The sequence below is a fragment of the Sinocyclocheilus anshuiensis genome, unplaced genomic scaffold (assembly GCF_001515605.1).
Source record: "Sinocyclocheilus anshuiensis isolate Anshui unplaced genomic scaffold, SAMN03320099.WGS_v1.1 scaffold247, whole genome shotgun sequence".
In the NCBI taxonomy this organism is placed as follows: domain Eukaryota; kingdom Metazoa; phylum Chordata; class Actinopteri; order Cypriniformes; family Cyprinidae; genus Sinocyclocheilus; species Sinocyclocheilus anshuiensis.
This window is the reverse complement of record NW_015552543.1, coordinates 359,004-373,748: the sequence shown is the minus strand read 5'-3', so window position 1 is coordinate 373,748 and position 14,745 is coordinate 359,004. Positions and strand designations below refer to the sequence as shown.

General features: G+C 38.5%; 1 protein-coding gene and 1 non-coding gene across 2 annotated transcripts in view; one reads left to right on the top strand and one right to left on the bottom strand.

Annotated features, from left to right (window-relative positions):
* Window positions 1-14,745, bottom strand: part of LOC107663992 (ephrin type-A receptor 3-like) — a 142,841-nt gene that overhangs the window by 30,659 nt on the left and 97,437 nt on the right. Inside the window, exons 7-10 of the mRNA XM_016454436.1 lie at window positions 6,930-7,092; window positions 3,480-3,582; window positions 2,934-2,998; window positions 1-136 (exon numbers count right to left, since the gene is read on the bottom strand). The exon at window positions 1-136 is cut by the window's left edge and continues 50 nt beyond it. Coding sequence (XP_016309922.1) covers window positions 1-136; window positions 2,934-2,998; window positions 3,480-3,582; window positions 6,930-7,092 — 467 coding nt within the window. The remainder of the gene's footprint in view (window positions 137-2,933; window positions 2,999-3,479; window positions 3,583-6,929; window positions 7,093-14,745) is intronic.
* Window positions 4,702-4,774, top strand: trnak-uuu (transfer RNA lysine (anticodon UUU)). Its single transcript has one exon. It is a non-coding gene; the product is annotated as a tRNA-Lys (tRNA).

The following is a 14,745-nucleotide window of genomic DNA, read 5'->3' as shown; positions in this document are numbered from 1 at the left end:
CCCATGATGCTCGCTTCACTGAGGAAGTCCCGCCTTTGCTTCTCTGTGTATCCGGCTTTGAGCGTCTTGATGGCCACACATATCTCCTTCTTAGACGGCAGCTTCAATCGGCCACTGCACACCTCTCCAAACTCCCCTGATGAGAGACGGTTATTTTAGAGAAAGTGAAGGCTAACATGAGAAGCACTGATTTCTGTTTTAATGAAACTGCATCCATGTTAATTACCTCTCCTCACTGGAGTTGTCAGCTTTAAGAATTACATCTAGCTTTGGCTGTCTAAGAAACACTACATAATCGTCTGTGAGAAGATTGGTTAAAGTGTCCAATAGGAATGAACTGGAGATTTCTGTGAATATTTTTGGTAAAATGTGCTCTGGGTACCTTTTTGTTACTGTATTTTAAGCTACCTAGCAACAACATTTTACTGTATTTTGGATAATTAATTTTGGACCTGCCTTTCAAGTATTTGGAATGAGTAAGATTTTTTTTTTTTTAGAAATTAATAATTTTGTTCACCAAATATGCATTAAATTGATTAAAAAAAAAATACAGTAAAGACATTATAATGTTAAAAAGGTCTACATTTAAATAAAACTTTCTATTGAACAAATAATTCTAAAGAAAAAAAAAGATTAGTCAACACAACTATTTTCAACATTGATAGTATTAAGAAATGTTTCTTGAGCAGCAAATCAGCAAATTAGTATGATTTCTGAAGGATTATGTGACACTGTAGACTGGAGTAATGATGCTGAAAATTCAGCTTTGCAACACAGGAATAAATTACATTTTAAAATATATTAAAATTAGCTATTTAATATTACCATAATATATGTTTTTTTAAAATGATGTTTTTTGATGATAATGATTGGCGAGCACGAGAGACATTTTTTAAAAAAACATTACAAAATCTTATTAACCAGAAACATTTGAACATTAGTGTACATTAGAAAAGAGCATCAGCGTGTCTGATAAAATGGTAAAAAAAAAATGGACCGGTAGGACGGGTCAGTAACATTTCAAGGCGGAGCTTAATGAAAGGTGAATCGCAGCATCATGGTGAATGGATCCCAGCCTTAAACTGATTTCTAGGGCATGCACTCAGGTGTAAGAGCACACTTCAAACAGCTCAGCAAGAGATCAGATCTCCACTATAGACGATGCTGACAGAGACTTGGATGGACATTTGGGTAAAGATGATGTCACCACCCAGACATCCAAGCCAGGGCCGTGTCCTGTTTGCGTAATTCAACGTGCAATTACTTTATTTCCCATGCAAGTTTAGAGAGATGGGAGAAATCCAAGCTTGCTGTCTGGAAAAAGTTAGCCGGAATAATTGCAAGCTGTCTAAACAGCCTCCATGCTGGACTTGGCCAGCGTTCAGATGATGTTGACCATCTTAAATATCAACCTGGCCTAATCCTCAGCAGTGATCGCTCCGATAAGCTATGCAGACAAATGAAGGTCTACCGAACCCACGCTAATAGATCATTTTCCAAGCTATATAAAAAACAACCCCCTTTTTGCACTTTTGCATCGCTTGCCAAAGTGTAAGAAAGCCGTAAAATGCAGATTTACAAAAGAAGTGACATCCGAAGCAGGGAATGTGCTTATTTGCAGTGCGTGAGCCCTGATGTTTGTTTGCCGACTTTACGGTGGTACATCGAAAGTGAACGGTTCCTTTATTTGCCGCATTTTCTACAGAGCCATGAATCACAAGGCATTATCTTGATATGTGCTTGGCTGTTTAAGACATCAGGGATGCGGGGAGAGAGAGAGAGCTGTGGGGGGTGAAATATAATATCCCAGCCGGAGGTGTGCTCTGCTTACCCATGCTCCTAGTTTTATTTTCATCTCTACCCTGTAATTCCTATGCACTATGTACTATCACTATCATGTATGTCTGCACTATGTCTGTACTTTCTTCTGCACTGCAAGCTCCTGTCGCAAAGACAAATTCCTTGTGTGTGTAAACATACTTGGCAATAAAGCCCTTTCTGATCTCTGATGTCTGATTTTGTCAGAAATGTATTAGATTCTTGGATGCTAATTGCTGCAATCTCATGTGAGGGACAGCTTGCTGAAAGGCAGGGATTAAATCATCTGAAAAATATGTTTTTCATTAAAGACATTAAAGTGACATGAATTGTAATAACATATTTATTTTTAGTTACATATTTATTATAATATTTATTATAAAAACACTGCAATGAAAAATAATGAATGTAAATTCAGATTTCATGGGGACTTTAAGAAATTCTCTATAACATTTGAAATGTGTTCATATGTTTATTGATTTAATTGCAGAAGTCTAACATTTTTGGGTTGGTAAGTTAGAAAAAACTCTAATTAGAATGTATGAGGACTATCAATACAGTGCTATCTTGCAAAAAAAAAAAAAAACATCTTGCACTGTACAAATACTGATGCTTGTGAGCAGCATTTGCTGTGCTTGGGAGGTCCAGTGGAAAAAAATACCATATTCCATCGCAGAGGTTGTTGATTTGAATCTTAACGATAAGAAGCTAAGGGTGTCAAGAAATGCAATTTGCTGGGTTTGAAGATGGATAGGTCTATTATGGATGACCTAATCAGTTAGCTAAGCTATAGTCCTACAGGGCACCTCATGCAGGTTAATCTAAGAGAAATTGTGTGGGCCTCCATTAAATTTCCTTCCTAATACCTCTGCCAGTGTGAAAAATGGCAGCATACGGACAATTGGCTTGCTGTAACTCGGGAGCAAAAGGGATATTATAAAAACCTCCACCGTTACTGGCTTCTTGTGGGCTGTCTGACATTTAAAAATAAATACTAGAGCAAAACTTTGTTTTGATTTGTACTATTTGTAAGGAATGGGTATTAAACACTTGGAAAGAACCTGAATATTTGCAAGACTGAAGAATTATTGAGGTATATATATATATATACTCACAGTGGCCGTTGCCAAAGGGCAGCCTCTTCTCATCTGGATGTTTGGACTTGCTATATCTACAAAACCTGTCAATTAAAGTGATGAAAAGCGTTAATTATTCTTAATGGCTTTAATTGGATCCTTTTTCTTCTCTAAACGATGTACAAAGCGACTAAAACCTGAACAGACCAAAGTCAGAGCCAGGAACAACTTGACTGTTTTGCTTTTCTATGAGGCATGACAGTGTTCTGGGGTCTTATAATAAGCCATAGATTCATGCACTCTTTCAATGGTGCCGTCTGCCAAAATCAGCCCCTCTGCATGACACGACACTCGACTCTCACGGTGCCCGTTACATTCGGCAGGAAAAATAACACGGCTTCTGCCAAGTGAATCGTCTACGACTATATATAGGCAGCAGACATGAAGGGGCACACATTTTCATACTTCATATCTGAAGGGTGGGAGATCAAGGGTCCTGGGGAGAGACTTGAGACAGCAAAGTGACAGCTTCAAGATGGGCACACTTAAACCTCTGTGTGACTGCACTTTGACTGACAGACAGACCTGCTAATCACAATGTAGAGCACTACAGTGAGGAGGATGATGGCCACGGCGGAGGAGACAGCGATCAGCACTACCTGACTGTTCTCACTGGAGATGGAAAAGGCTGCGGAGAGAGACAGAGAGAGAGAAAGAGAAATTTTAAATACACATTGGACAGATATGTAGCTGTTCAAGGTTAATTAACACAAATGTACTTTTTTTTTTTTAATAATGGCATTGAACTTAAACCCAACCTCAGTTCATAACTCAATACTTCACACATATTCAAATAGAAACATTAAAAGTCACTCGATATCGCCTTGTGAAAACGAAGTGTGCGTAATTGGACTGAATGTGCACTTGTAGTTTACAAATTGTAAAAGTGTATTTAAAATAAACGTGTTTGCAGATAATATCAAATGAATGAAATAAAAGGTCACTTAAGTGTACGTAAAGAGAGTACACCTTCATAAATGTTTCTTAACACACTTAAATACACTTTTGAACAGTGCACAGTAAACATATAAAATGATCAAAAAAGTTAATCAAAGTTGTCCTAAGACAAGAACGCATTTTGGTTTTAGGTTTTAGGACAACTTTGATGAAAGGTTTTGATTCACTTCAAATGTTGACTAGTGTAGTACACTTGTGATGTGTTAACTAACATACAAAAGCACATGTAAAGTGCTTATAACTTTAACTGTAGTGCATTATTTGATATTGCATTTAAAGTTAATCTATTTTAAATGTATTAAATTGCAACTTCATTAAATGTGTAATTATACATGTATTTTAATACATGACATGAAAGTTTCAACCGAAATTACAGTATGTATTTAGTTTAACTTGTCAGTACATTCAGCAGTACACTTTTACTATTTTTAAGACAACAGAAGTAATTATGATATTACATATAAAGACGTACAAAAAAGCACTCTAAAGTTCAGCTAATTTAGCATTTCACTGAAAGTGTATTTCTTTTCCTGAAGGTCCTTTTAGTCGTTTTATATTTCACCCACTAAAGGCCCGTTTCCACCGCAGGAACTTTCCCCAGGAACTAGGGACTTTGGGTCGGTACTCGGTGTGTTTCCACTGCATGTACCAGGATCTAAATAAAGTTCCGGGTAAAAATTTGCCCCTCAGAAAGTCCCTGCTCCCTGTAGTACTTTTTCAAAGGTCCGGAACTTTCAGGGCGGGACTTGGGCGCTGAGCATGCTGATTGGTTGAGTTCACACAGCATAGAGTCCGGATAGCTCAGTCGGTAGAGCATCAGACTTTTAATCTGAGGGTCCAGGGTTCATGTCCCTGTTCGGGCGAAGTGCCATCTATGGGGAAGTCGTGGCCTAATGGTTAGAGAGTCAGACTTGTAACCCAAAGGTTGTGGGTTCGAGTCTCGTACCGGCAAGGATTGTCGGTGGAGGGAGTGAATGTACAGCGCTCTCTCCCACCTTCGATACCACGACTGAGGTGCCCTTGAGCAAGGCACCAAACCCCCAACTGCTCCCCGGGTGCCGCAGCAAAAAAATGGCTGCCCTCTGCTCCGGGTGTCTGTTCACGGTGTGTGTGTTCACTGCTGTGTGTGTATACTTTGGATGGTACATCCAATATATACACTGATTCTGAGTATGGGTCACCATACTTGGCCACATGTCATGTCACATTGTATTTCAACCACCATTTATTTGCATTAAAAAAAAATTATACAGATGCAGATGTCTCTGTAGTGGTTAAACATAAGATATATTTGTCCCTTTTACAACCTAGACCTGGCATCTACCCCAGGTTCCCAAGTTCTCTCTTCGTGATGTGCTCGCAAGATACACACACAGGCAGGGACTTGATAGTATGGCGCAGTGGGTATTCTCATTCCCAAAGCGTTTCTCGACGCAGCTCGAGTTCCTGAAGGGGAACGTCCCTAGGTTACATATGTAACCATGGTCCCCCGAGGGAACGAGACGCTGCGTCTCTTTGCCATACTCCCTGCATCCCTCCAGGCGCTACTTCATCGGAGCTAACTTGCGCTCTGCCGGATGTGCTTTTATACTTCCCGGCGCTCACGTCACCCCGCTCGTGACGTCTCGCTGCTCCATTGGACTGATTTTACACATACTTCAGAACGAGGTCACGCAGGGGCGTTCCCAAAGCGATCTCGACGCAGCGTCTCGTTCCCTCGGGGAACCATGGTTACATACGTAACCTAGAGACGTTCCTGGGACAAATTGTTCAAGGTAATTTAGGTGGAAAAGTGGCTTAAGAGTTTGACAGGGTCACAAAGACTGATTTTTATGGTGAATTTAAAATTAAATTATAAATAATTGTACGCATATTTTCTGTCACAACAATATGTCAACTCAAAAACAGCATTTGTAATTTTTGGATAATTTCCCACATGATAAGTATTTCCCATTTGTAGTTAAAATGCCAGAAAAATATAATTGTTGCTTCTTTTGAATACACGTGTGATGTGAAAAGTTCATTTTGTTACTCCATCAACACCGTCTGTTTTTCTTCAGTAGATGGAGTTGACAGTAAATTTGAAACAATCTTGTATTCTCAATCCATTCTTAATCAAAGCTGGATGCTATATTTTAAATATTTATCATAAATATGTGACATGATGACAGCACAGGGTTTTTTTCTATCAGACGGTGTTGACACATATTGAGTGATGGCAAAGAAAAACTAATTTTGTGAGGAAATGGAAGCAGCAGGAGGCTGTGCGCCACTGTAAATTAATACCGCAGATTATACTGATGAGATTTTTTTTTTTCTTGGATCTGTAGCTTTTCATCCCAGTAGTGGGATGAAATAATCAAGCCATTAGATGAATTAATAAAAAATCAATGTTGAGAAATAAACCTTTAACAATCATTTAGATGACCATTATTTCCCACAGACGAATATTTTACACAATTTATACACTATCCTACATATATTCATAAAACATTTGCTTTCATTATGGAACATCTGGTGGCTGAGAAACATAATTTCATTTTCTGCATAAATTATGTGCCTTGGTCTACATTTCACACCAGCTATACATACAGAGGCGCCTATAGATCGCTGATCGTGCTCAGAAACCTGTGGAGAGCCGCTCACAGTATCTTTTCATTACATGAGTGTGCATTGATTTCCTATAAATGTTTCATTAGACAAAAAGGCCTTCAGCAATGCTGCGACACAATCTAGGGTTTACAAAATGCTCAGTCTAAGTGCTTAACAGTGCTGCAGACAACAGCTGCCAGCATGGGACAAAAGATGCAGCACGTATCATTTTAACCAAGTGGTTTATACTGTGTGAATGACTTGTATGACAGTGTATTGGATCAGAAAGCAAGGGAATTGCGAGCCTTTGTCTTTATTGTTCATTTGGGCTGCACAGCTGTGAATGGATTGAATCCGGTGTTGTGACTGCAAGGGAATGTGACTGTAAATGGAGAACAGAATGAAAGGAAGTTTCTAAATGCTTACAGTCTGGACTGGTCTCAAACTCAAACTTGCGACTGCTACCGCCGTATCCGGCCGCAGTGCGCGCTCTGATTTGTAGCAGGTAGTTTGTGTCGGGTTTTAGTCCGTTCAGTGTAACGTTTGTGCCCTTTGACCTCAGGATGGTGTAGCTGGTCTCTTGTTCCTGCTGTGGAATAGAAAGCAATAAGAGGAAAACAAGAGATATGTTAGTTTTAGCATAACATAAACATCTGAACATCTTTTGCCTCCAATATCAATGCCAGATAAATTAATCAGATTGACGGTGAGTCCAATACATCTTTTATGATTTTCTGGTTATTATGATGCAAGATTTCATAGAAATATAGAAGAACAAGGATATAAGAAGTCAACATGAAGAGCTTTGCACAACATATTTTAATTAATAATCTCAAGTACACTACTGTTCAAATGTTTTAATGTTTTTAAAATAAGTCTCACAGACACTGTATTTATTTGTTCAAAAATGCAGTAAAACAGTAATAGGGTGAAATATTTTACAACATAAAATATTTGAATATTTTCCTATTTTTATTCAAATATTTAATATTTAGTAATTTATTCCACATGATCCTTCAGAAATCATTCATATATGCTGGTTTGCTGCTCAAGAAACATTTCTTATTAGAATCAACATTGAAAATGGTTGAGCTGCTTATTATTTTTTGTGGAACTGCAATTTTTTTCAGGATTGTTTGATGAATGCAAATGTTAAGAGAACAGCACTGATTTGAAATATAATTATGTTTTGACATTACACATGTCTGTATCACCTTTGATCAATTTAAATGATTTCTTTCTGAATACAAGTATTAAACTATTAAAACTGACCACAAACTTTTGAATGCTAGTGCATTTCTGAGCAGAACAGGATATTCAACAAGAAAACGTGCCAAAAATGTGGGAACATTCCTCCCTGCTCCAGCAGATGCATGTTTACCACCTACATAGAAAACATCTTCCCGGGACTGTTACTAATATGGACTGAATTGCCTTAAAGGGACTTCAGTGCAACCTAAAGAGGATCTTAAAATCTTAAAGAGGAATAGTGAGCATTTGAAATAAATCATATCTCATTAGAGACGCACAGAGACATCCGTCTGTCTGACATGTGACCGTTGGAGCGGACAGGAGAGGGACGTCCCACCGGACGTGAAAATGCATGCTCATCAGGCTGCTTGGGACAGTGCCAGCTCATCTTAATATACTGCCACCTTCTCTTCACATTTTTATGGCTTTCCTAAAGATTTCTGTGGTACGTTGATCCTCTCTACAAGCGAAAAAACCTAACTGATTTATGGGGCGTCTTTGCTTTCAAACCATTGTTTCCAGATGTTTCTCTGACTGGAAAAAGGCAAGAGTGGAATGAAAGAGAGAGCGGAGGTTTCTGCTGTTTATTGTAGGAGTCCAGAAACGGGGGAAAACATCCCACAAACAGAGGGATCACTCATTTGCCAGCATTATCCAGCACATTCATCCATGTAACTTATCAGTCTTCGGCCATGGCTAGTGTTATGGCAAACCTTCAAAAGTTGATTTGCATTTTGCTCCATCGTTGACCTCTAAGAATAGCTCACTTGTCCACACTGTAGATATTGAATTTCCCCACAATGAAGTAATTAATGGCAAATGAGATTTGAGAGCATCCATGTTTACCACCTACATAGAAAACATCTTCCCGGGACTGTTACTAATATGGACTGAATTGCCTTAAAGGGACTTCAGTGCAACCTAAAGAGGATCTTAAAATCTTAAAGAGGAATAGTGAGCATTTGAAATAAATCATATCTCATTAGAGACGCACAGAGACATCCGTCTGTCTGACATGTGACCGTTGGAGCGGACAGGAGAGGGACGTCCCACCGGACGTGAAAATGCATGCTCATCAGGCTGCTTGGGACAGTGCCAGCTCATCTTAATATACTGCCACCTTCTCTTCACATTTTTATGGCTTTCCTAAAGATTTCTGTGGTACGTTGATCCTCTCTACAAGCGAAAAAACCTAACTGATTTATGGGGCGTCTTTGCTTTCAAACCATTGTTTCCAGATGTTTCTCTGACTGGAAAAAGGCAAGAGTGGAATGAAAGAGAGAGCGGAGGTTTCTGCTGTTTATTGTAGGAGTCCAGAAACGGGGGAAAACATCCCACAAACAGAGGGATCACTCATTTGCCAGCATTATCCAGCACATTCATCCATGTAACTTATCAGTCTTCGGCCATGGCTAGTGTTATGGCAAACCTTCAAAAGTTGATTTGCATTTTGCTCCATCATTGACCTCTAAGAATAACTCACTTGTCCACACTGTAGATATTGAATTTCCTCACAATGAAGTAATTAATGGCAAATGAGATTTGAGAGCATCTTTTCGAGGGTCGGCAAACACGTAACAGATTAGAGCTCTATTGGGTTTCATGTCTAGACTACACATGCTAATAGGATTTTTGATGCGCGCTGGTATGGACCATAATTGTCAGACGCCACTAGATGAGAGAGGCAGTGTACAGTTACATACGCTGGATTTCTTTGAATGGCCTTTGCTTATCCACTAATCAGAAACAAATAAAACGGCAATGTTAGCTCAGCCACATTTAGAACAATGCTGCACTGATGCGACTGCAAGTACACAAGCGACAAGGCTTTCAAAATGCTAAAACAGTGGTTTTGTTTTTTGGATTTCCAGAAAAAGCTTAAAAAATAGCCACACAGAACTCTGTAAAAACAGATTAAACTTCAAAAGTTAAAAGTTTGGAAATAAATGTATAATACCAATTAAATAAAACTTTTACTCAACAAGGAGACATTAAATTGAAGAAAATCTGTCAGTAAAGTATTTTACATTATTATAAAAGATTTCTATTTAAAATAAATACTGTTCTTTGGGACTTTCTATTCATTACAGAATGTATTACGGTTTTCACAAAAATAATAAACAGCACAACTATGACAACTTAGAATTTTTTTTTCTTCACAAAACCAGCATATTAGAATGATTTTTGTGACACTGAAGACTGGAGTAATGAAGCTGAAATTCAGCTTTGCCATCATTTGAAAATGCACTAAAATATTATTTTACAACAGCTACTTGAAATTGTAGTAATATTTTACAATATTTCAGTTTTTACTGTATTTTTGATCAAATGAATGCAGCCTTAGTGAGCATAAGAGATTTCCTTAAAAAATGTTTTAAAAATATTTTAAAAATCCCAAACTTTAGAAATGTAGTGTATATGTTCTGTGTGTTTCTTGTTTAAAGAAACTGTGATTAATGTTAGAATGTTGGTATATTAGGAATTATAGAATTCTAATTAGGTAATATAGAAAAAAATGTAATAAACATACAATATAGAATTTATATAGAGAATTTTTACAAAGCAATAACTACGATACATAGTGAAGTTTTTTTTAACAGTAGACCAAATCAGTTGGAAGTTTAACCAAATGTTGAATATATGACCTCACATGGATATAACATTTGCTAAATCCTGTGGAAAATGTGGAATATACAAGCAAAAAATAAAAGCAACAAACATGCACATGCAATATGCGTCTTTACTGCTTAAATACACATTTCACCACATAAGTAATAATATTTGACATTGACCAGACTTATACAATCAAAACCAGACCACTGGTTTAGACTGAACATGTTACTTACAGCATTCAGAATAAATGAAAAGCCATGTTTTATCAGCATTGCATGGTTTTTATTCACATCTCCTTTCACAAAGAGCCAGTACGTGCAGCGATGACGGCAAAACATGGCTTTCTGTTAGGTCATAGATGGTCTTTTGGGCCTTACTTCTGTTAAGCTTTGGAAGTTTTGTAAAAATGTCCAGGCTGTATTACAGAAACAATCAACTCTGAATCTGATCTATATAGTAACCAAGGCCATTTCATTGAGTAAATGGAACTTTAAAAAAAAATCTTAAGTCAAGAATTAAGATCGAAAGTTTCTGTAATACAGCCCTAGAAGCTTAAATTGGAAGCAATATTTTGGTGTTTCGGCTCCTCTCACAGCACTTTTCAAATGAAAAACTAATCCAAAACAGCTTTTTCCGGGGTGCCCAAAGAGCCTGTATCTTGGGTCACCAGCGAACATCTGTTTGTAAAAAGTGATTTCATCTGTAGATCTGTATATCTAGCAGTTGTATAAATGCGGTAGGACGTCGACTGACAAAACCCATCATGGAAAGAAACAAACACATGACTCCAGTGGAAACCTAGTGACTAATGCAAACATACTTACAGCATTCAGAATAAATGAAAAGCCATGTTTTATCAGCATTGCATGGTTTTTATTCACATCTCCTTTCACAAAGAGCCAGTACGTGCAGCGATGACGGCAAAACATGGCTTTCTGTTAGGTCATAGATGGTCTTTTGGGCCTTACTTCTGTTAAGCTTTGGAAGTTTTGTAAAAATGTCCAGGCTGTATTACAGAAACAATCAACTCTGAATCTGATCTATAAAGTAACCAAGGCCATTTCATTGAGTAAATGGAACTTTAAAAAAAAATCTTAAGTCAAGAATTAAGATCGAAAGTTTCTGTAATACAGCCCTAGAAGCTTAAATTGGAAGCAATATTTTGGTGTTTCGGCTCCTCTCACAGCACTTTTCAAATGAAAAACTAATCCAAAACAGCTTTTTCCGGGGTGCCCAAAGAGCCTGTATCTTGGGTCACCAGCGAACATCTGTTTGTAAAAAGTGATTTCATCTGTAGATCTGTATATCTAGCAGTTGTATAAATGCGGTAGGACGTCGACTGACAAAACCCATCATGGAAAGAAACGAACACATGACTCCAGTGGAAACCTAGTGACTAATGCAAACATCACATTTGATCTGGATCCGACGACAATCATTTCTACCCCTTTCTCGAACGCAGCACAGAAACCATTTCAAACCTCCAGACTTTGAATGCAAAGCCACAAATGGAGCGCATCAGGTTTTATGGTTTGAGGAGGCCTCGAATATATAAATTCGCTCTGCCACGGAAGACGAAACCAATACCTCGCGTCGTATTGTATGCGTCTCTGTTTGAGTCATAAATCTTTTCACAGGTTGTCACTGTTCACTGCTCACGACATCATGTGATCAGCTGGAAATCATAAACAGGTGTGTCGAAATTTTCGCTGCAAACACTATATCCTTACCATATGTCCTAGGTCTGCATCAGCCACCTCCCAGCTCCGGGGTTTGACAAGGCATGCAATTGTTACGTTTCGACAAGTGCGCTATTGGTGGAATTTAATATGCTTGTCATGTTCTACTTTGACAGTCTAAATATTGCAATCTGGGCTCTCCGCTGAAGAAGAAATTCTGTAAATGGCTTTTCCAAAGCATTCTTTCCAACCAAGTTGCAGGAGAAATAAACAATCTCCAATACGCTCCGAGATCAATACGATAAACGGACAAAATCATCACAAATGTGTACCGTTTTCAGAACATTAATAAGCTCTATCCGTCAATTTTAGAGTGTTGCCAAAAAGACGAGCGCGGTCGGGATGCTGTAACGTCAGGGAAACATGAACCAGAGCGCTCAAGTATTTAGAGATGCTTGAATTGTAAGGCCCTTTCCTCTTTCGTAGCATTGTTAATTTGATATATACACACAAAGAGCAGAGCATTCCCCCCTGGCGTATAATCAAAAAGAGATTTACTTTAAGTGAAGCAACATGGATCTCTTGGACCTCCGGATTGGATGACGCTTTCTCACAGGAGCCGCATCACTCGGGTTACTGAGCATCTCGATGCCTTTTTGGGAATCCATTAAGTGCAGTTTGTTTGATTTTGCGCTATACAACATTATGCAGTGTAAATATCATGGTGTTTTTGAACTCGGCCTGTTGATGCCATATTTTCTTTGAAAAGTCACTTTGCGGATCTGGCTCGCTTTTATGAGGTTTATATGTTCAAGTCTGCGGCCTGTGTGTCAGTGAATCCGGTAAGAATATTTGGGGCCCCCTTTCCTTCTCAGTGTGTGTGTGTCTTGTGAGGGTGAAGGTGGCTTGTTATCCTCTGCCAACCTAGATCAAGGGGCACCGAGAGTCTTACCGAGGGTGTCCTTGGCTTTTCCACATGGCAGCACCGCTTGTGTAGGATTTGGGCAACTCCAGCTATGCCTGATGAAGCAGTGCCTCACAAGGTTGTGTAATTAACAGGAATCAATGGAGAGACGGACTAGATTTCATTGTGAACGGGGAACACTGTGCCACCCAGGGTCAAATGAGACATGGAGGATTTCAGGAGCCCCCGAGTGTACCTGTGCCAGACGGTGAAAATAGCCCGCGATGAGCTGCCTTTTGCTTGCAAATAAGGGGATTAAGGTCAAGCGAAAGCATTTCCACTGGCGGAGATTTAGGCCTCACTGATCTCACAGAAAGACGCATCACAAAGGTCCTCTGTAGGAAGCGCAGGGTCCAACGAATCTCTTTTTTCGCCAGCAGATGGAAAAGCGATATCAGCATATTTGGACTGAATGTAAATGTTGAACGCATTCTGAGTGTAACTCGGCTCAAGAGAGTTGAGCCGCTATCCTCAAAAGGTCAACTCATAAAGTTTGCCCGTTCAAGAACAATTAAAATGAAACATTTAGGCTTAACTTTTTACAGTGATTCTATGGTTATAGAATATGGTTCTATAGAGCTTATTAGCTCATTCTGCAGAAGCTTAGGTTGTATAACGGCTGTTTTTGTGTTCAGTGCTAATCTTCATATGGTAAATATGAGGCACAATCAACTGGTGGTATTGAACCATGTTTGGAAATAAATCTGTTAACTTCAAGAGCAATGTCAAAGTTATTTAACAGATAATACTTACTGCAAGATAACTCATTACAGCTGGATGATATTTAAATATTCATAATATAGTACCGTTTAAAAGTTTGTGGTCAGTAAGATTTTTTAAAATACTTTTATTCAGTAAGGATGCATGAAATTGATCAAAAGTGACACTAAAGACTTTTACATTGTTACAAAAAAGTCTTTCTTCTGAACGTTCTATTTACCAAATAAAATAAACCTAAAAAAGATAATAGTTTCTACAAAAAAAAAAAGTTTTTTAACATTATTGATGATAAGACATCAGCATATTAGATAATTATACATTTTCTGAAGGATCATGTGACACTGAAGACTGGAGTAATGATGCTGAAAATTCAGCTTTGCATCACAGGAATACATTACATTTTAAAATATATTAAAATAGAAAACAGATAACTTTACAACTTTAAATTGTAATAATATTGCAGTATAATACTATTTTTACTGTGTTTTTTGACCAAATATCTATCTATCTATCTATCTATCTATCTGTATCACTCAGCCCTAGTATTTGGAGAGTGAAAAGTACAGGATAAAATAAGCTGCTGCTAAAACATTGGCATGAGCTTTCAATTTTGAACTTAAGACCGTTTTGTCATGATGAAGATGAACCATGTCTCGGAGACAACCGAATCCTGTCTACAATTTCAATATGCGCGTCTCTGTGTGGTCATACAGTCAAGCCATTTACCCACTAAAGCTACGGAATGTTTTTGCTGCGGGAAGAATTCTGGACGGTTGCCACTGGAGACTGTTCTAGGGCTTTCTTTCACACCCTCAGATCCCCTGCCAGTTCGGGAGAGGAGACTCCCACAATGTCAGGGCCCAGTTAAGTTCCAAACCCAGAGTCATGCTTGCTTCAGAGCGAGGGAGACATTACCCACTTCACCTAGAGCAGAATACATCACAGGATCTGACAGCATGAAAGAGCCCTCTGAAAACTGACCCTAAAAGAGCAACGCCGATGTGGCATAACAATA